The 22,090-nt window shown below is 43.3% G+C and overlaps 1 protein-coding gene across 3 annotated transcripts in view; it reads right to left on the bottom strand.

Annotated features, from left to right (window-relative positions):
* Positions 1 to 2,359: 2,359 nt before the first annotated feature.
* The window catches only part of LOC139233217 (protein FAM47E), a 66,705-nt gene continuing 46,974 nt past the window's right edge, over positions 2,360 to 22,090 (bottom strand). For 2 of the 3 annotated variants that reach the window (XM_070863885.1, XM_070863883.1), the window contains 3 exons: positions 21,454 to 21,543; positions 6,046 to 6,204; positions 2,536 to 2,617 (listed from right to left, as the gene is read on the bottom strand). In XM_070863885.1, the coding sequence (XP_070719986.1) occupies positions 6,094 to 6,204; positions 21,454 to 21,543 (201 nt within the window). In that variant the 3' untranslated portion in view covers positions 2,536 to 2,617; positions 6,046 to 6,093. Of the gene's footprint in view, positions 2,618 to 6,045; positions 6,205 to 21,453; positions 21,544 to 22,090 lie in introns of all 3 variants that reach the window. The other variant, XM_070863884.1, reaches the window with a different exon arrangement.

Below are 22,090 nucleotides of genomic sequence, written 5' to 3' on the forward strand. Positions count from 1 at the left end.
GTGAAGGTTCACACCTAAAAGTAGAGTTTCTATTTGTCTGATGTGGAGTTTACTCTCTTATTTTAGACAAATATTGCATTTAACAAGATGCAGAGAACTTCGGCCCAGGTTGGGCTTGAGTCGCGATCCTGAGGAGGAACTGATCCCGGGGGAGCGGGGGGTCTGAACCCCCACCCTGGGGAAGGGCAGGCTGCTGGTGGCGGAGCTTGGGTGGCCAAGAGAAAGCAGTCCTGCTCCTCCAGGCCCACAAGGGTTGCTCCCTGCGGCTGAGGCTGCCTTGTTGCAGCCACCAGGAATCCCAAACCCCGGGATCCCTGGCCGCCTGCAGTAAAACCTGCAAAGCAGGTTAAAGTAGAGGCTTTTGGCCTCATTATAATATTTCAATTGCTAAACCGCCTCCTAGCAACGGATTGGCAGCCTACCGCCTGCCCCCCGCGCCTCCAACCCATCTGTTCTTACCTCTGAAAATTCTAGTCAATGTGTCTACCTAAAACATTAATCTTTCCTTTCGCTCTACAGCTGCTGCATTTGCACCATTTTCTGCGCTCCTCTGATACAAATGTGAGCATTTGTAGCTTTTTCTTATTACCAGAATAGCCTCAAATTTTGAAATGCTGGATTCCAAATTGAATGTATGATTATATTATTCACCCCCCCCCCCCCCCCCGCCTCTTTATATTCCCCCAGTTAACTCACATGTCCTGGATCTAAACCAAATTTTGAAGAGAAATGTAGTTTGATCCACACTCATATTGAGAGTGTTGACATGTTGTATATTCATCTTGCAGTTATCAAAATCTGGTCAAATAAATGTATCCTTACTGGTGTCTTACGGAATTCTTCCTATTCCCTCACACACTAATCATGTGACAGTTTGAATGTTTATATTCCTAGAATGTTACAGTACAGGAAAACATTCTGCCCATTGTGCCAGTGATATTTCTGGAAAAAAATTATTCACTTGGTCTCTCAATCCCGTGTTATTTCCTCATATGTTGTTTTTTTTATTTTTTAAATAGTTATCTGTCCACTTCCCTTGTGAAAACTGTTACAGATTTCACTTCCACTACTGTTTCTGGTGGGACATTCTATGTCCTAACAACCTTCTGTAAAAAGAAAAATTTAGTTTCTTAAAATGTATACCCTCTGGTTACCAATTCCTCAACCAGTGGAATCAATTTTCCCTATTTACCATATCAAATGCCCATATACAACAGTGACTACACTCCAAAAGTACTTCATTGGCTGTAAAACACTTTGAGATGTCTGGTGGTCGTGAAAGGCGCTATATAAATGTAACTCTTTCTTTTCTTTTCATAATTTTGGACAGCAATCAGTTCTCCTCTTGATCTTTTCTGCTCCAATGAAAGGAGCCATAGTTTCTCTATGTTTTCCTCATAACTCAAGCCTCTTGTTCCTGGAATTATCCCAGTGAACCTCCATGGCCTTGACATCCTTCCTAAAGTACACCACCCAAAACTGAATACAGTATTCTATCAGTAGCCTAGCCAATAATTTGTATAGGCCACAGTTAGCAGTATTCATCGCATATACATGAAAAACAACTAAACAAAGAAAGTTCTGTTCCAGTCAACTAGAATACTCAGCTTCAAGCAATTGGTCAGTTAGACAGTGCAAGTATGATGTCAAGTGATCTTCATTAGTGAATTTTGAAATGCCACATTTAAAAATAATGGATCACATGTACACTGAAGAATAAAGTCTGTGCTACTCAGTGTCCTGTTTCAATCAGTTCTTGTGATTATCCTTTCCATTTTCATCAATTGTGGCAAATAGTTTCTCCAGGAACTGAAATATTTAAAACCAAAATACATTAACCACAGTGAATATTTAGATGTACAAATTACAACAGTTAAACCAAATCACTTACACAACATATTTAGTTTTCAACCACAATGGAGGCGAAATTCCTGATAGACAATGAAAATTGGTAAATAATTTTAACTCCCAAAACTTTGGTCTTACACCTGCAGTACAGCAGTACAATTATGAAATGTAATCTTTCTTAGGCTGTGAGGTTGATTTATGTCAGAGAGCAAGAGATTCGCAGTATTAACCAACATCTAGAACGACACTTTGTCTTGTGAAAATTCTGGCAGTTAATAGAGACGCCACTCTTTTTTTGATTTAGGAATACAATGTGATAATTTTTCCCTTTTAATAGAGGATAGTGTTACTGAAAATATACACTATACTGAATCAGAAAATCAGCAAGCACAGATTAGGTAACATATCTGAAAGCACTTGTGCATTTATTGGGTTCAATTATGTGTATTGTTTACATAATTAACTGACATAGTATTTGGCACTTCTTGAAGGGACACAATTATTTTTTATTTTTATACTGTATTATATATAATTATGAAAAATGCTCCTTAAATTAAAAACTAAAGCCAAAGTAGAGACTAAAATATTTATGGGGAATCATAATCACATATAAACAGTGATGAATTAATACAATTGAGATGACATGTTTATTAATAATGGATCACATGTACACTGAAGAATAAAGTCTGTGCTAAATGTCCTGTTTCAATCAGTTCTTGTGATTATCCTTTCCATTTTCATCAAGTGTGGCAAATAGTTTCTGCAGGAACTGAAATATTCAAAACCACAATATATTAACCACAGTGAATATTTAGATGTACAAATTACAACAGTTAAACCAAATCACTTACACAACTAGATTTTGTTTTCAAATTTGTCTATTCCCCTAGTGATCCTCATGTCAAGGCTATCACATAAGTATCCTTTCTTTACTTGAGAGTCAACAACTTGTATTTATAGAGCACCTTTAACGTAGTAAAACATCTCAAGGAGCTTCAAAGGAGCATTATAAGACAACAAATTTGCCACCAGCCATACAAGGATAAATTAGGGCAGATTGGTCAAAGAGCTAGGTTTTAAGGAACGTCTTGAAGGAGGAAAGAGAGGTAGAAAGGTGGAGAGGTTTAAGAACATAAGAAATAGGAGCAGGAATAGGCCATTTGGCCCTTCGAGCCTGCTCCGCCATTTAATAAGATCATGGCTGATCTGATCATGGACTCAGGTCCACTTCCCTGCCCACTCCCCATAGCCCTTTATTCCCTTATCGCTCAAAAATCTGCCTATCTCTGCCTTAAATATATTCAATGACCCAGCAACCACAGCTCTCTGGAGCAGAGAATTCAATAGATTTACAACCCTCTGAGAGAAGAAATTTCTCCTCCTCTCAGTTTTAAATGGGCAGCCCCTTATTCTGAGACTATGTCTCCTAGTTTTGGTTTCCCCTATGAGTGGAAATATCCTTTCTGCATCCACCTTGTTGAGCCCTCTCATTATCTTATGTTCCGATAAGATCACCTCTCATTCTTCTGAACTCCAATGAGTAGAGGCAGGGAATTCCAGAGCTTAGGACCTAGGCAACAGAAGGCACGGCCACCAATGGTTGAGTGATTATAATCAGGGATGCTCAAGAGGGCAGAATTAGAGTAGCGCAGATATCTTGGGTGGTTGTGGGACTGGAGGAGATTACAGAGATAGGGAGAGGCGAGGCCATGGAGGGACTTGAAAACAAGGATGAGAATTTTGAAATTGAAGCGTTGCTTAATTGGGAGCCAATGTAGGTCAGCGAGCACAGGGATGATGGCTAAGCGAGACTTGGTGTGAGTTAGGACAGGGGCAGCCGAGTTTTGGATGACCTCAAGTTTAGGTAGGGTAGAATTTAAGTAGGCCAGCCAGGAGTGCATTGTAGTAGTCAAGTCTAGAGGTAACAAAGGCATGGATGAGGGTTTCAGCAGCTGAGGCAAGGGCAGAGACAGACGATGTCACGGAGATGGAAATAGGCAGTCTTAGTTGTGCCATGGAAATGTGGTTGTAAGCTCATTTCAGGGTCAAATATGAGTCAGATAGTAAATACACCAAATGTCCTCATGGCAATGACACCAACTCTTCCAAATGTCACCCATTGGAAGTGACGATCACTCATTTTGGTTTTAAAAGTAATCTATTTTGCTGTTGTATCACTCTGAAAACGTACTGCTGCAAATGTTTAAATGGGCTTGTAAGCTATTGACATAAATGTCAGTTCCATCATTTTCCAAATGGTTACAGCTCTGTTAAAGGCTCAAATGACAATGTGTGTCATTACTGCAGGGCTATTGAGCAGAATATTTGTTTTGTGTCACAAGCAGATAGTAGATACTTGCTTCACACGTTTGATAGTTAATAAATTGGCCACACATACAGATATGGTGGTTCTAAAAGTAGTCCTATATAACAGTGCTTAAAGGCAATAATGCTTATGTAATACACATATAGGGCCCAATTTTGGCAATGACTTGCATCAATTTTTTTGGAGTAAGTTGTTTTTTCTGGCGTAAGTTTAAAAAATGCCATTTTCCCCAAAATATTTGCTCCAGAGTAAGTCAGTTAGGTACGATTTTTTTTAGTTCAGTTTTTTTTCAAAAGGGGGCGTTCCCAGACACTTACGCCAGTTTTGGCCATTTATGCCACTTTGGCCAGCTAAAACTTACTCCAAATCGACTTAGGTCAGCGTATGTGACCAGTTCTGAAAAACATTGCGGGCAGTTAAGAATTCGGCGCAGGTTAGTACATTTAAAGCACCAACACTTGCAAAGCACTAAACAAAGCACAAAAATAAGCATTCAATAACATATAAAAAATACAAGGAAGCTGAGGACCTGCACCAAGACTTTCAAAGCACTAAACAAACTACAAAAAGTAATAAGCAATTAATCAATAACAAATAGAAAATAGAAGTCCTACCTTTATACCAGAATCAAGCTTTTTTTTTAAGTTTCCCCCCCTCCTCCGCAAAACTCTCCTCCTCCACGCCGCCCCCCCCCCCACCCCCCGCCCAATCAAAAACTCTCAAGCACAACCATCAATAAATAAAAAATAAAACTGAAGTCATACCTCGGCCCGGGAAGTCAGCGGGCCGGCCAGTCGGTGCGGGAGGCTACTCGGCTGGAGACAGGGTGCGGCAAAGATCGGGGCGTTCCTTCGGCCGGGGATAGGGGCTGTAAGCATTGGGTCCTGCTCACAGCCAGCAGGACACGCTGGGAGAGTAGCAACATGCGCGCAGACTTCCCTGCGCATGTACGCAGCTGCCGGCAGTGCTTTCTGCGCTGGCCTGTTGCTCCCCCCCCCCTCTTCACTAGCTACGCCACGCTGGGACACCGGAGAGTCGGCAGAATGGGCAGGATGGGGCCCCTTTTTGTCGGCGCCGTTTCCAGCGCGCAAAGTCGGCGCATTTAAGGTAAGTGCGCCGAAAAAAGGGGTTGGGGAAATTTAGGTCCATAGAGCTGGATTTAATTAACCTTGGCAGGTCTATGGCGGGCGATGTCGATGGCGGCTTTCGGCCCCTCTGCTAGCTCCAGGTTGTGTAGAATGAATTTAGCTTGATTGGGCTTGTTAAGCCCACCCACATGTTTCCCGGCCAATTAGAGGAAGCGGGTCTGATGACGTTATTTGATGACGCATCATCAGCTAGTTTCCTTAAAGAGACCGTGACAAATTTAATTTGACATTTGTGATGTCAGTGTTCTACAGCATTGAGTTGTTGCAAACACTGACAAGCACTGCACAGAGGTGCAGGGCTGCTCTCAGGCTCTCCCATGGAGGGAGTCACAGCACTCAAGGAAGTTCTCCTCCCTTCCCATGGGCGGCGAAGACCTCCATAGAGCACCAACACAGCCTGGTTGCACACTGCACAGGAAGGCACAAGCAGGGATGTGGTCAGGAGGACCTGGGTGCAGTGCCACAAATGTTTCAATCATCTCAGTAGATCACGAAATGTTACTGCAAAGCCACATTCAACCTCATCCTGCTGTGCCTCTCATCACATCCCCATCACTCTGCCTTCCCTAACCTACTCCTGCACATCCGTACACACCTCATCTTACCTTGCACCTCCACCCATCCCTCTCTATTTATATTATCACATCCCCATCTCACTAGCCACTCCTCACACCCAACCTCATCCTAATGCAATCATACCAACTAACAACACACAATAGGCACCTTTGGTGTTTTATCCAATGTTCATGTAAAGTTCCTGTTAATGTGGTGTCAAACATTGAAACGTTTATTTTCAACACTTTGTGTTCTTGGGTAGATCTGTGTGCACCTTTGGAAGTGGCTGAGTGAATTCCAGTGAATGGTGAGACATAACGGTACCCCCTGCAATGATAGTGAGTGTGAAAGGAATAGAAACAAAGAAACATGGAAAATGGGTGCAGGAGTAGGCCATTCGCCCTTCGAGCCTGCACCGCCATTCAATGAGTTCATAGCTGAACATGCAACTTCAGTACCCCATTCCTGCTTTCTCGCCATACCCCTTGATCCCCCTAGTAGTAAGGACTACATCTAGCTCCTTTTTGAATATATTTAGTGAAGTGGCCTCAACAACTTTGTGGTAGAGAATTCCACAGGTTCACCACTCTCTGGGTGAAGAAGTTTCTTCTCATCTCAGTCCTAAATGGCTTTCTCCTTATCCTTAGACTGTGACCCCTGGTTCTGGACTTCCCCAACATTAGGAACATTCTTCCTGCATCTAACCTGTCTAAACCCGTCAGAATTTTAAACGTTTCTATGAGATCCCCTCTCATTCTTCTGAACTCCAGTGAATACAAGCCCAGTTGGTCCAGTCTTTCTTGATCTGTCAGCATTTGAGAGTGAGCAATCACCCGTCACTGCCTGGCAGATTAAAACCTGGACAAGCCAGGACCCCTTATTATCTCTAGTCAAAAGCTATGTGCTTCACGGGAGCTGGTCCAGTGGAAATGCAGGAAGAGATAAAGCCGTTCCAGCAGCGCAAAGATGAAATGTCTATACAGGCAGACTGCCTTCTGTGGGGCAATCGAGTAGTGGTCCCCAAGAAGGGCAGAGACACCTTTATCAATGACCTCCACAGTACCCACCCAAGCATCGTAATGATGAAAGTGATAGCCAGATTCCACGTGTGGTGGCCCGGTATCGATGCGGACTTAAGAGTCCTGCGTTCACACATGTAATACATGCTCGCAGTTAAGCAATGTTCGCAGGGAGGCGCTGCTAAGTTTATGGTCTTGGCCCTCCAAACCGTGGTCTAGGGTACACGTCGACTATGCAGGCCCGTTCTTGGGTAAACATAGAAAATAGGTGCAGGAGTAGGCCATTCGGCCCTTCGAGCCTGCACCGCCATTCAATAAGATCATGGCAGATCATTCCCTCAGTACCCCTTTCCTGCTTTCTCTCCATACCCCTTGATCCCCTTAGCCGTAAAGGCCATATCTAACTCCATCTTGAATATATTCAATGAACTGGCATCAACAACTCTCTGCGGCAGGGAATTCCACAGGTTAACAACTCTGAGTGAAGAAGTTTCTCCTCATCTCAGTCCTAAATGGCCTACCCCTCATCCTAAGACTATGTCCCCTGGTTCTGGACTTCCCCAACATCGGGAACATTCTTCCCGCATCTAACCCGTCCAGTCCCATCAGAATCTTAGATGTTTCTATGAGATCCCCTCTCATCCTTCTAAACTCCAGTGAATAAAGGCTCAGTTGATCCAGTCTCTCCTCATATGACTGTCCAGCCATCTCTGGAATCAGTCTGGTGAACCTTTGCTGCACTCCCTCAATAGCAGGAACGTCCTTCCTCAAATTAGGAGACCAAAACTGAACACAATATTCCAGGTGAGGCCTCACCAAGGCCCTGTACAACTGCAGTAAGACCTCCCTGCTCCTATACTCAAATCCCCTAGCTATGAAGGCCAACATACCATTTGCCTTCTTCACCGCCTGCTGTACCTGCATGCCAACCTTCAATGACTGATGAACCATGACACCCAGGTCGCATTGCACCTCCCCTTTTCCTAATCTGCAATACTCTGCCTTCGTTTTTTTGCCCCCAAAATGGATAACCTCACATTTATCCACATTATACTGCATCTGCCATGCATTTGCCCATTCACCTAACCTGTCCAAGTCACCCTGCAGCATCTTAGCGTCCCCCTCACAGATCACACCACCACCCAGTTTATTGTCATCTGCAAACTTGGAGATATTACACTCAATTACTTCATCCAAATCGTTACTGTATATTGTAAAGAGCTGGGGTCCCAGCACTGAGCCCTGCGGCACTCCACTAATCACTGTCTGCCATTCTGAAAAGGACCCGTTTATCCCGACTCTCTGCTTGCTGTCTGCTAACCAGTTCTCTATCCACGTCAGTACATTACCTCCAATACCATGCGCTTTGATTTTGCACACTAATCTCATGTGTGGGACCTTGTCAAAAGCCTTTTAAAATCCAAATACACCACATCCACTGGTTCTCCCTTGTCCACTCTACTAGTTACATCCTCAAAAAATTCCAGAAGATTCGTCAAGCATGATTTCCCTTTCATAAATTCATGCTGACTTGGACCGATCCTGTCACTGCTTTCCAAATGCGCTGCTATTTCATCCTTAATGATTGATTTCAACATTTTCCCCACTACTGAATAGCTTGGGCATTGTAGGGATGCTTTATAGTGTTGGTGTGGAATGGTATCAACCTGGCACATTATGTGGCAACCAGGGTGTACAGCGACGTGAAGTAAATCTGGCCATTGTGAGGCCATCCCTGCCCTCCCAGGCAGCAATGTGGTTGGATGCTGATGGTCTTTGTCCTGCACCATCTGTTAATTGCGGAGAAGGTTGGTGTTACTGGTGTGCCTGGTGATGCTGGTGTTGGATTCTGAGGACCAAAATGAGAGAATTTCAGGGGCACCCATGCTGATGGAATAGGTGGCAGGTGAAGTAGAAATGACAGAAGCAATCTGTCTATGGTGGGAGAGGTAATAAGGTCAGACTCGATGGAGACTTGTGTAAAGACTTGCAGCGTCCTGAATCTGTAGTGGAAACGCAGTTTAGAGAAGCAAGTGGTTAAAGGAACATTTCTCAATAAGCTGGGAGCTTTGACTTGACATTTGAAGCTGTCAATTCATCAGCTGATTCAATGGCAAGAGACCTCCTGCTTCAGCTTCACAGACGCGATCTAGGCACAGCAGGAAACTGGTAGGTGACCTGTCAAATCCACAAAACTGGAAAAGAACCATTGTTAAATGGTTGTAAACAAGTCACTAATGACTTAAATTGTCTCCCCCGCTCAGTGCTGACAGACCCAACATTTGGTAAAGGCGGGTGGCAGCGGGTTCACAGCAGGGTCCCGACCCGGTGCGGAAAAATAACACTTTGCCACCCGACCAGTCATCAATGGTGCCCACTGACGACTGCAAAATCTAGCCCATAAAGTATCTGTAGTATTAGATGTCATGCATATGCTATAAACTTCCTGTCTGCATGTGTGCGATTTACCAAGGCCGTGCATGCACAGTACCCAACAGTTGCAGCTCGCAGTGCAGCATGGGCCACACTTTCCTTCAGCTCCGTGGGGGAAGGCCCGTCACTGGATCCATGCCGGCTGGGGAGGAAGAGAGGGAGAGAGAAGGGGTGGGGGGGAGGGAGAGAGAGAGAGAGAGAGAGAGGAGGGAGACAGTGGGAATCGGAGGAGAGAGGAAGGCAGGAACTCAGGAGGGAGAGGAGGTCAGGAGCTCTGGGGGAGTGGGGGGAAGAGCAGGTAAGGAGCTCTTGGGGTTGGGGGGGGTGAGGGAAAGAGATGGTCAGGAACTTGGAGGGGGGGGGGAAACAGAGGAGGTCAGGAACTGCGGTGGGGGGGGGGCGGGGATAAGAGAGGAAGTTAGGAACTTGGGGAGGGGAGGTGGGGGAGAAGGTGAGGAACTCAGGGGAAGAGGAGGTCAGGAACTCGGGGTGGGGGGGGGGGGGAAGAAGGTCAGGAACCCGAGGGGGGGAGAGGAGGTCAGGAACTCGAGGGGGGGAGAGGAGGTTAGGAACTCGAGGGGGGGGGAGAGGAGGTTAGGAACTCGGGGGGGGGGGGGGAAGAGTGCGGGGGGGGGGGGAGAAGATCAGGAACCTGAGGGGGGGGGGAGGAGGTCAGGAACTCGGGGGGATGGAGGTCAGGAATTCAGGGGGGTTGGAGGGTGGTGAGGAGATCAGGAACTTGGTGGGGGTAGGAGAGGAGGTCATGAACTTGAGGGTGAACCCTGTTCTATGTGAGCTCTGTTCTGTCTGGAACCTGGCAGTCAGAATGGTTCAAAATACACTTTGCAAAGTAATTGATTACGTTGGCAGGCAGGATCTAATTGTATATTCCAGATAAACTGCTGGGTGTGTCTTGTCCTCCAAGGGGACCAATCAGAACTTTGGTGTTGCGAATAGACACGGCCATTACATTTTCAAGCACTTGCAAGTATTCACAGCTGCACTGAAGTCGAAAGATCAAAGTGCAATTATTCATTTAAAATCAGTGCAACATTGTTCTTCACTGCTAAATGATAAATATTCAAATATTTCATAGGCTTACATAGGATATAAGGCACAGAAACAGGCCATTCAGCCCAACTATTCCATCGAAACATAGAAAATAGGTGCAGGAGTAGGCCATTCGGCCCTTCGAACCTGCACCACCATTCAATAAGATCATGGCTGATCATTCACCTCAGTACCCCTTTCCTGCTTTCTCACCATACTCCTTGATTCCTTTAGCTGTAACAACCATATCTAACACCCTCTTGAATATATCCAATGAACTGGCATCGACAACTCTCTGCGGTAGGGAATTCCACAGGTTAACAACTCTGAGTGAAGAAGAAGTTTCTCCTCATCTCAGTCCTAAATGGCTTACCCCTTATCCTTAGACTGTGTCCTCTGGTTCTGGACTTCCCCAACATCGGGAACATTCTTCCTGCATCTAACCTGTCCAGTCCCGTCAAAATTTTATATGTTTCTATGAGATCCCCCCTCATCCTTCTAAACTCCAGTGAATACAGGCCCAGTCGATCCAGTCTCTCCTCATATGTCAGTCCTGCCATCCCGAGAATCAGTCTGGTGAACCTTTGTTGCACTCCTTCAATAACAAGAACATCCTTCCTCAGATTAGGAGACCAAAACTGAACACAATATTCATGCCAACGTTTATGCTCCACTCGAGCCTCCTCCCATCTTTCCTCATCTAAATCTATCAGCATAGCCCTCTATTCCCTTCTCCCATATGCATGTCTAGCCTCTCCTGAAATGCATCTATACTATTTGCTTCAACCACTCCCTGTGGTAGTGAGTTCCACATTCTCACCATTCTTTGGGTAAATAAGTTTCTTCTGAATTCCCTATTGGATTTCTTGGTGACTATCTTATATTGATGGCCTCTAGTTATGCTTTTCCCCACAAGTGGAAATATTCTCTGTATCCACTCTACCAAAATTTTTCATAATTTTAAAGACCTCAATTAGGTCACCACTCAGCCTTTTTTTTTCAAGAGAAAAGAGACCCAGCCTGTTCATCCTTTCCTGATATGTATACCCTGCATTTCTGGTATCATCCTTGTAAATCTTCTCTGAACCCTCTTCAGTGCCTCTATATCCTTTTTATAATCATCATCATAGGCAGTCCCTCGAAATCGAGGAAGACTTGCTTCCACTCTAAAGGTGAGTTCTCAGGTGGCTGAACAGTCCATACGGAATTACAGTCTCTGTCATAGATGACAGACAGTCGTTGGAGGAAAGGGCTGGATGGGACTGATTTGCCGCTCGCTCCTTCTGCTGCCTGCGTTTGTTATCTGCATGCTCTCGGCAAAGAGACTTGAGGTGCTCAGCGCCCTCCCGGATGCTCTTCCTCCACTTAGGGTGGTCTTTGGCCAGGGACTCCCAGGTGTCGGTGGTGATGTTGCACTTTATCAAGGAGATTTTGAGGGTGTCTTTGAAAAGTTTCCTCTGCCCACCTGGGATTCGCTTGCCGTGTAGGAGTTCTGAGTAGAGCGCTTGCTTTGGGAGTCTTGTGTCGGGCATGTGAACAATGTGGCTCACCCAACGGAGTTGGTCGAGTGTGGTCAGTGCTTCGATGCTGGGGATGTTAGCCTGATCGAGAACATTAATGTTGGTGTGTCTGTCCTCCCAGGGGATTTGTAGGATCTTGCAGAGGCATCGTTGGTGGTATTTCTCCAGTGATTTAAGGTGTCTACTGTATATGGTCCACATCTGTGAGCCATACAGGAGGGCGGGTATCACTACAGCCCTGTAGACCATAAGCTTGGTGCCAGATTTGAGGGCCTGATCTTCGAACACGCTCTTCCTCAGGCGGCCGAAGGCTGCACTGGTGCACTGGAGGTGGTGTTGGACCCCGTTGTCGATGTTTTCCCTTTTATAATATGACGACCCGAACTGCACACAGTACTCTTAAGTGTGGTCTAACCAAGTTTCGATACAGGTTTAGCATAACTTCCCTACTTTTCAATTCAATACCTCTAGAAATAAACCTTAGTGCTTGGTTTGCTTTTTTTTTGACTTGCTAACCTGTGTCGCAACTTTTAGCGATTTGTGTATTTGTACCCAGAGATCCCTTTGTTCCTCTATCCCACCTAGATTCTCACTCTCCAAGTAATGTGACCTCTCATAATCTTCCTACCAAAATGTAATACCTCACATTTATCTGTGTTGAACTTCATTTGCCAATTATATGCCCATTCTGCAAGTTTATTAATGTCCTCCTGTAATTTGTTGCAGTCCTCCTCAGTATTGACTAATTTGATGTCATCTGCAAATGTAGAAATTGTGTTTCTGATTCTAAATCGTTAATATAAATTGTTGAACAACAGTGGTCCCAACACTGATCCTTGTGGAACACCACTACTCACCTTCTGCCACTGTGAATAGCTACCTTTTACCCCTACTTTCAGCTTTCTATCTTAAAGCCAGCTAGCTATTCCCTGCTACTTATCCCCTGATTCCGCATTCTCTGACCTAGTTCATCAATCTATTATGGGGTACCTTCCACCGCTTACCCCGCCTAGACAGCCGTGGTAACGGTGTGGTTCTCATCACCAAATCACACCTTGCTCTGTCCCCCTACTCCTCCAGCACACTCTCCTCCTTTGAAAATCTCACCTTATTCCACCCCTCTCACCTCTCATTTAAAATTCTCGTTCTCTACCGCCCACCCAAGTATGATAAAAATGTTATCACGGATATATCTTCATTGCTTTCCTCCCTCAGCCTCTGCACCAAGCATCTTCTCATTCTCAGTGATTTCAACCTCCATCTCAATTCATCATGTTTCTCTCTCCTCTGAGTTCACTACCCTCCTGTCCTCCCTTAATCTCTCCCTCCATGTAAATTACTCAACCCATATTCACACCCACCCCCTTGACCTTGCCATCTCTCGTGGCTTCGCTATTCCAACCTTGTCAATTAAAGATAAGGCCATCTCTGACCATTTCCTTGTATCGCTATTGACACACATCCCCCTTCCCCAATCCAAACCTATTTCCTTCTGCATCCGACCCTGAAAAAAAACTCTCTCAAAAATCTTTACAACTGCATTTATCAACTCCAAACTGTCCAACCTTTGGCCATCCTTTCAGAATGACATTTCTGCAGCCACTGATCTGCTCAACCACACCATCACCACAACCTTTGTTGCCATAGTCCCTATTAAAACCATTACGCTCTTCCACCCTGGCCATTCCCCTGGTACAGCCCTCAACTTCTCTCCCTCAAGTCCAAGGGACGCAGACTTGAACGGATGTGGCGGACAACCGGTTTAGCAATTCACCGATAAATTGGTAAACCATTATCGGGTCCTACACTTGTCTACAAAAAATACTCACTATTCCCCTCTCCTTCAAATCAGCAGTCATCACCCCCAGCTCCTCTAAAAAAACAACCCTTGACCCCACTGTGCTTGTTAGCTACCACCCCATCTCTCCAACCTCCCTTTCCTGTCCAAAGTCCTTGAACGTGTTGTCGCCACCCAAATCCGTGATTTCTTCTTATGTGACTCGGTGTCAGATTTAGTTGTTTTGTCTTATAACACTGCTGTGAAGCGCCTTGGGAAGTTTTACTACGTTAAAGGCGCTATATAAATAAATGTTGTTGTACCTTTAATAAAAGGCCTTTTGAAAATCTAGATAAATTACATCTACTGCATTACCATTGTCTATTCTCTCAGTTACCTCTTCAAAAAATTCAATTAGGTTGGTCAAGCAAGACTTTCCTGTTTGAAATCGAAGCTGCCTATTCATTATTATGGGCCTGAAATTGAGGTCGAAGGCTTCCTTCGTATGACCCGAAAAAAATCTGTGAAAGTGTTCTCGGAGGAATGCAAGATTCTGGTCGGAGGCCTAGATTGTTGTGCAACACATGAGGAGATTCGTTGTGCAGGTACGTAAGTCCAAGCTGGAGCGACGTGGGCCTGGACAACCAATCACGATGCAGTATTTGGATTGATAAAAATGGGAACTCCGTTTGTACGGGCTCCCATTACTATCAATCAAAAAAAAACACCCAAACACAGCATAATAAACAAATAAATAAAACACCTCATATATTTAAAATTAATTGAAATTAAATGTAATTAAATATTTTAGAAAAAAATTAATATTTTTTTGAAATTTTTTTTAATGTATTTTAATAGTGTTAAAAATAAACTTACCTTAATGGTCGGGGTTTTTACTATAAAAAGTGTATTTAAATTTAATTTTTATATGTTTTACCAGGTGTAAAAGTTTGAAGGACGTTCGCTGGGCATGTGTTGGGCAAATAGCTCAATCTCTCCCACACGAATGTCTTTCCTGGGGGGATGCGGAGGACAGATCGTAAAAGCCAGTTTTCGGCGCATGGGCATTGCGCCCCAAAAATCGGCTTCTGCGAGGCCTCACCGGGTCCGTGCGCACTTCGTACAGACCCGGCGCGGTCAGATTTAGGCCCTATATTCTTGGTTTCTCGATGTTCTATTTTCTCCTTTAGTAGGGATTCCATTATTTTTCCTACCACCGATGTTAAGCTGACTGGTCTGTAATTCCCTGGACATGGTCTCTCCCCCTTATTAAATATAGGTATTATGTTAGCTATCCACCAGACCTCTGGCACTATACCTTTTTGTAATGAATTATTAACTATGTGTAGTCAAGCCTCTGCTATCTCTTCCCTAGATTCTTTTAAAATGCATGGATACAATCCATCCGAACCAGGCGTCTTACTGGACCAGTACTCTTTGAGTTTGATTAGTTTATTTAATATATCACCTCTTTTTATTTTAAAGATACTTTTCTCATTACTAATCTCATCATCCAATGTCATGTCCACCTGTTCTATCTCCCTTGTAAATACTGAAGCAAAATAATGATTTAATATTTCTGCCATCTATCGTTACCTGTGGGATTATCTGTCTATCCCTTAATGGTCCTATTCCCATCCCAACCTTCCTATTTTTTAAACTGATGTGCCTGTAAAATATTTTACTAATTTTGTTTTATGTTCCTTGATAATTCAATTTCATAGTTCCTCTTTGACTTCTCTCCTAATCTTTTTGTATTCTCCCTTATCATGCACTCTCCTGCTGTCTATGTATTAATGTATATCTTTTCCCTTACCCTCAATTGTTCCCTTATGGCTTTATTCATGGAGTCTCATTGGTGTTTAATTTGTTCTTTCCTTTTAGCTGAATATATTGTTACAGCACTCTGTTGAACACAGTTTTAAATGATTCCCATTGCTCCTCTACATAGTTTTTTTGCCAATATCGTTGCCCATTTTATTTTGCCAAGTTCTACTCTCAGCCCCTCAAAACCAGCTTTTCTCCAATCTATTAATCTGGTTTTCATTATACTTATGTCCTTCTCAATTATCATCTTAAAGCGTGTTATATTATGGTCACTATTGCCTAGATGTTCCCCTACTTTTACTTCTCTTATCTGCTCTGGTTCATTCCCCATTACTAAATCCAAGAGCGAATCTTTCCTTGTTGGGCTTTTTACATATTGGTTTAGAAAGGAGTCCTGTACACATTGTAGGAACTCCATTCCCTTAGCCCCGTTACCTTTCCACTATTAGGTGGTCTGTAGACTACACCTATTAGTATGGTTGATCCTTTTATGGCCCAGAAATCCCAGCCTCCTCGGGTCCATACGGAGTGCGTACGGACCCGGGAAGGCATCGCAAATGCCAGTTTTCAGCGCACAATGCGCATGTAGCTTGACACATCATCTGCATCTCGGGAGCCAAGGACATTTGCATGGGCAAGATTGCAGTATTTACACATATCTTGTCCAGCAAATGTCCTGAAAACTCTTGCGCCTGATAAAAGCAGACCATGACCTACTTTTACAGGCATAAGAGTTTTAAAACACACAAAAACATAATAAAATTAAAAAACATTTTATTGTTAAAAACCCTGCCCACTATAGTAAGTTTATTTTAAATTATAATTAAAAAAAACATTTTAAAAAAATCAGGAAAACAAATTTCTAAGACATTTATTAATTTTAATTTCAATTAATTTTAATTATGAGAGGTGTGTTTTTTTATTTTTTATTACGGTATTTAGTGTGTTTGTTTTTTTCCCCTCATTAATAGCAATGAGAACTCGTAGATACGGGTTCTCGTTGCTATTAATGAGAAAGCTGTGGAATACTGTACCTGATTGGTTGTGCAGTCACACATGACACACGTGACTGCACTTTCTGCGTCTGTACCTCAAGGACGGGAGCGCGCTTCGCAGCGCAGGAAGAGAAGGCCTCCCCACCGGAATCCTCCAAAAGAAGCCTCCGACCGGAATTTCAGGGCCATTATCTTTTATCTCTATCCATATGGATTCTATTTTTGTCTTGCTGATATCTGCTTCACTTTTTTCTACTGCCATTGTTATCCCTAATAAGTACTCCACCTCCCCTTTTTCCCTCTGTATCTTTTCTAAATATGTTATACCCTGCAATGTTTAATTCTCAGTCCTGATTTTTCTTTAGCCATGTCTCAATAATCCCTACTATGTCTGGTTCCTAGCAACGCATGATTGCCTCCAGCTCCTCTGTTTTATTACGGACACTGTACATGGCTGTACAGACAGTTTAACTAATTTCTAATAGGATTTTCTCTCAGCATCTGTTTAGACTCCTGTTCTATAACTCTATTTATTCCCTTGCCATCAATGTCGTCCCATATTTTATTCTTTCTTATGCTCTCTTTTCCTGTTTTGTTAATATTTAGGCTGGTTACGTTTCTTGTAGATCCCTCCCCCCATCTTACTAATCTAAAGCCTTGGCCACCTCCCTATTTACCCTTTCCGCTAGGACAGGGGTCCCATCCCAGTTCAGGTGGAACCCGTCCCACCGGTACAGCTCCTTCCTGTCCCAGAACTGGTGCCAGTGTCTCATGAAAAAGAATCTCACTTTCCCACACCAACCCTTTAGCCACATGTTAATTCTCCTGATCTGTCTGCTTCTATACCAATTTGCAAGTGGCTGAGGCAATAATCCAGAGATTATTATCCTCGAGGTCCTGCTTTTTAATTTAGAGCCTAACTCCTGATACTCTTTCAGCAGGACCTCCTCCCTGTTCCTACCTATTGCATTTGTTCCAGCATAGACCATGACAACTTGATTTATCTCCTCCCATTCCAAGTTCCTCTCCAGCCACCGTGAGATATCCCTTACCCTGGTGACACACCCTTCGAGATTCTTGTTCTTGGCTGTAGAGGATGGTATCTATCTTTGAAGGTATGAGGCGTGAATTTGGCTAGGATAGATTGGCGAATGATACTTAAGGGTTGACTGTGGATGGGCAATGGCAGACATTTAGAGACAGCATGGATAAACTACAACAATTGTACATTCCTGTCTGGCGTACAAATAAAAAAGGGAAGGTGGCTCAATCGTGGCTATCAAGGGAAATCAGGGATAGTATTAAAGCCAAGGAAGTGGCATACAAATTGGCCAGAAATAGCAGCGAACCCGGGGACTGGGAGAAATTTAGAACTCAGCAGAGGAGGACAAAGGGTTTGATTAGGGCAGGGAAAATGGAGTACGAGAAGAAGCTTGCAGGGAACATTAAGACGGATTGCAAAAGTTTCTATAGATATGTAAAGAGAAAAAGGTTAGTGAAGACAAATGTAGGTCCTCTGCAGTCAGAATCAGGGGAAGTCATAACGGGGAACAAAGAAATGGCGGACCAATTGAACAAGTACTTTGGTTCGGTATTCACTGAGGAGGACACAAACAACCTTCTGGATATAAAAGGGGACAGAGGGTCTAGTAAGGAGGAGGAACTGAGGGAAATCCTTATTAGTCGGGAAATTGTGTTGAGGAAATTGATGGGATTGAAGGCCGATAAATCCCCAGGGCCTGATGGACTGCATCCCAGAGTACTTAAGGAGGTGGCCTTGCAAATAGCGGATGCATTGACAGTCATTTTCCAACATTCCATTGACTCTGGATCAGTTTCTATGGAGTGGAGGGGAGCCAATGTAACCCCACTTTTTAAAAAAGGAGGGAGAGAGAAAACAGGGAATTATAGACCGGTCAGCCTGACCTCAGTAGTGGGTAAAATGATGGAATCAATTATTAAGGATGTCATAGCAGCGCATTTGGAAAGAGGTGACATGATAGGTCCAAGTCAGCATGGATTTGTGAAAGGGAAATCATGCTTGACAAATCTTCTAGAATTTTTTGAGGATGTTTCCAGTAGAGTGGACAAGGGAGAACCAATTGATGTGGTATATTTGGACTTTCAGAAGGCTTTCGACAAGGTCCCACACAAGAGATTAATGTGCAAAGTTAAAGCACATGGGATTGGGGGTAGTGTGCTGACATGGATTGAGAACTGGTTGTCAGACAGGAAGCAAAGAGTAGGAGTAAATGGGTACTTTTCAGAATGGCAGGCAGTGACTCGTGGGCTACCGCAAGGTTCTGTGCTGGGGCCCCAGCTGTTTACACTGTACATTAATGATTTAGACGAGGGGATTAAATGTAGTATCTCCAAATTTGCGGATGACACTAAGTTGGGTGGCAGTGTGAGCTGCAATGAGGATGCTATGAGGCTGCAGAGTGACTTGGATAGGTTAGGTGAGTGGGCAAATGCATGGCAGATGAAGTATAATGTGGATAAATGTGAGGTTATCCACTTTGGTGGTAAAAACAGAGAGACAGACTATTATCTGAATGGTGACAGATTAGGAAAAGGGGAGGTGCAACGAGACCTGGATGTCATGGTACATCAGTCATTGAAGGTTGGCATGCAGGTACAGCAGGCGGTTAAGAAAGCAAATGGCATGTTGGCCTTCATAGCGAGGGGATTTGAGTACAAGGCAGGGAGGTGTTACTACAGTTGTACAGGGCCTTGGTGAGGCCACACCTGGAGTATTGTGTACAATTTTGGTCTCCTAACTTGAGGAAGGACATTCTTGCTATTGAGGGAGTGCAGCGAAGGTTCACCAGACTGATTCCCGGGATGGCAGGACTGACCTATCAAGAAAGACTGGATCAACTGGGCTTGTATTCACTGGAGTTCAGAAGAATGAGAGGGGATCTCATAGAAACATTTAAAATTCTGACGGGTTTAGACAGGTTAGATGCAGGAAGCATGTTCCCAATGTTGGGGAAGTCCAGAACCAGGGGACACAGTCTAAGGATAAGGGGTAAGCCATTTAGGACCGAGATGAGGAGAAACTTCTTCACCCAGAGAGTGGTGAACCTGTGGAATTCTCTACCACAGAAAGTTGTTGAGGCCAATTCACTAAATATATTCAAAAAGGAGTTAGATGAAGTCCTTACTGCTAGATGGATCAAGGGGTATGGCGAGAAAGCAGGAATGGGGTACTGAAGTTGCATGTTCAGCCATGAACTCATTGAATGGTGGTGCAGGCTAGAAGGGCCGAATGGCCTACTCCTGCACCTATTTTCTATGTTTCTATGTTTCTATGTTTCCCTAATTATAGTATCGCCTATCACTACCACGTTTCTATTTTGCTCTTCCCCACCTTGGACAGCTTTCTGAACCACAGTGCCTTGGTCTGCATTGTGGCTGATGTTCCTGCAATCATTCTCCTTGTCCTCACAGATAGCGAGTGCATTGTATCTGTTGGACAGGACCATTGTCTGCAGGACCTCCTTCTCAACCTCTCTTAAATTCTCGCTACCCGGCTCACTAACAGTTATACCATCCCTTTCCTGAACCTTTGCTTTCCTCTGGGGTGTGACTGTATTCTGGATAAAACCGCCCAGAAATTCCTCCCCCTCCCTTATGTGTTGGAGTGTCTCCAACTCGCACTCCAGCTCAATAACTCTGAGCCGGAGAGATTCGAGATGGAGACATCTCCTGCAGACATGTTTGCTTGGGACAGTTTCACTGTCCACAAACTCCCATATACTGCACTCCAGACACACAACCTGCTCTGTCTAGCCTTACTTTATTTATTTAATTATTTAAAGTCTTTATTCAATGATTATTTATAGTTATATTAATTAGTTTAATACTTAAGCTATACATTTAATACAGTACTTTATAGTTTCTCGAACCTAGTTTAAACCACAATCATAGGTTTTAAGTCGGTGTGCATTGAAGTCTAATATATTCCAGTTAGAAATTTTGTAAATACATCTGAATTCAATTATATCAACAGAAAATGTGGTATTGGTCCCAAAGAGAATAAATATAGTTTTGGAAATATTTGTCAGGATCCCTGAAAAGTAGGAAAACTGGTCCACCACGAACCTAACATGAAAGGGAGTTAGCCAAGTGGTGCAATGTGCTTAAGCACCATCTTCCCATCTTTAGAACTTGGGTTGAATCCACCCCAGACTGAGGAGATAAAAGTATTTTCATAAGCTATTTTAGCCAACAGAAATTAGTTTGGATATTGTCTACTGAGTTCCTGCAAAAATTCTATATAATTTGGTGTCAATGGTCACTAGTTTGGCAATCATCCTGACCAAGACTACAATGATAGCTGATGCGAGAAAGAGAAAAATATTGCACTGTGCAGTAGAGGCTCGTCTTCTGTGGTTTGCGCTGATACTCTGCCTGTGCTATACTCAACCCAGAAGGACACAATGCACAACAGATATCAAAATTGGAAAACTCTTACATTCCCCAACATTGATATCCTTCACCTGGATTAGCACCAAAATTCACCAAAACATAACATAGAAATTGTCCCCATGGCCCATTGCAGTGTGCAGAATAACATTTAAAAGGGATTCACTAATTTAAGAGGAAGTCTATCAGCGACCCACTGAGTCCACACTACATCAAATTAATATTTCACATTAAGCTGTTTAAAAGGAATATATTCATCAGTCCAGCAATAGAAACATGTTTTTAGGAATGTCTGTGCATTCAGAACAAGAATTAGACTCATGGAATCTGTGGAAGTCTTGGAATAGGCTTTAGAGAAGATAGCGACTAAAGCCTATTATTTGCATTATACAGGACTGTGATTTTACATTAACCTGATTTTACATTGGCCTGATTTCACATAGCAGCAAATATTTCTGAATTTACAACTTTATTCCACATAGGTAAGCTGTTATGTATTTTTATTTTGTTAGATTTCTCTTTACCTCTGGTTTCCTGTGTCCTTTGAGCGTGATGAAATTCATGAAAGATAATGTTGCATGAAGCTTTCTTATTTCTTCATCCTTCAATGAAAACTGTAGAAAGTTGCAAAGGAGACAGATCAGATTACTAATCACCACACTCTTGTTTTTCCATTTTCTTCTCCCTTCCACCAGTCCTCCAAAGCCAAGTCCTCGTCCCTAGCCTCAAGCATTACCATTGTCATAATATCCAACTATTCACACCTATGGAGTACTGCTAACATCAGGTGGCATAGGAAAGGATGACCCCAGTAAACATTCCTTTCTTACTACAAACTGCAGTCAGGACTAGTGACCTTGTTTGAAACAGGAAGGAATGATAATACTTTTGATAATATGCAAATGTATTTGCATCTCATCTCCCAGTCGATATGCAAAATGCTACCATCATACTATACCAATACAAAATCAGACTAATAGTGGTTGTTTTTTAAAAATCCAGACTTAAAATAGATCTGTAGCAGTGCAATGTTCAAGGTTAATGTTTCTCCTTTAATACTTTCTTCCACTGTAATCACTAATAAGGTATTGTTTATTATTGTTCATTTACTGTAATAATCATTAAATAAAATTTTAAGAAGAGATTTTAAATATGAACCGA

This window comes from Pristiophorus japonicus, chromosome 2 (assembly GCF_044704955.1).
Source record: "Pristiophorus japonicus isolate sPriJap1 chromosome 2, sPriJap1.hap1, whole genome shotgun sequence".
In the NCBI taxonomy this organism is placed as follows: Eukaryota; Metazoa; Chordata; class Chondrichthyes; family Pristiophoridae; genus Pristiophorus; species Pristiophorus japonicus.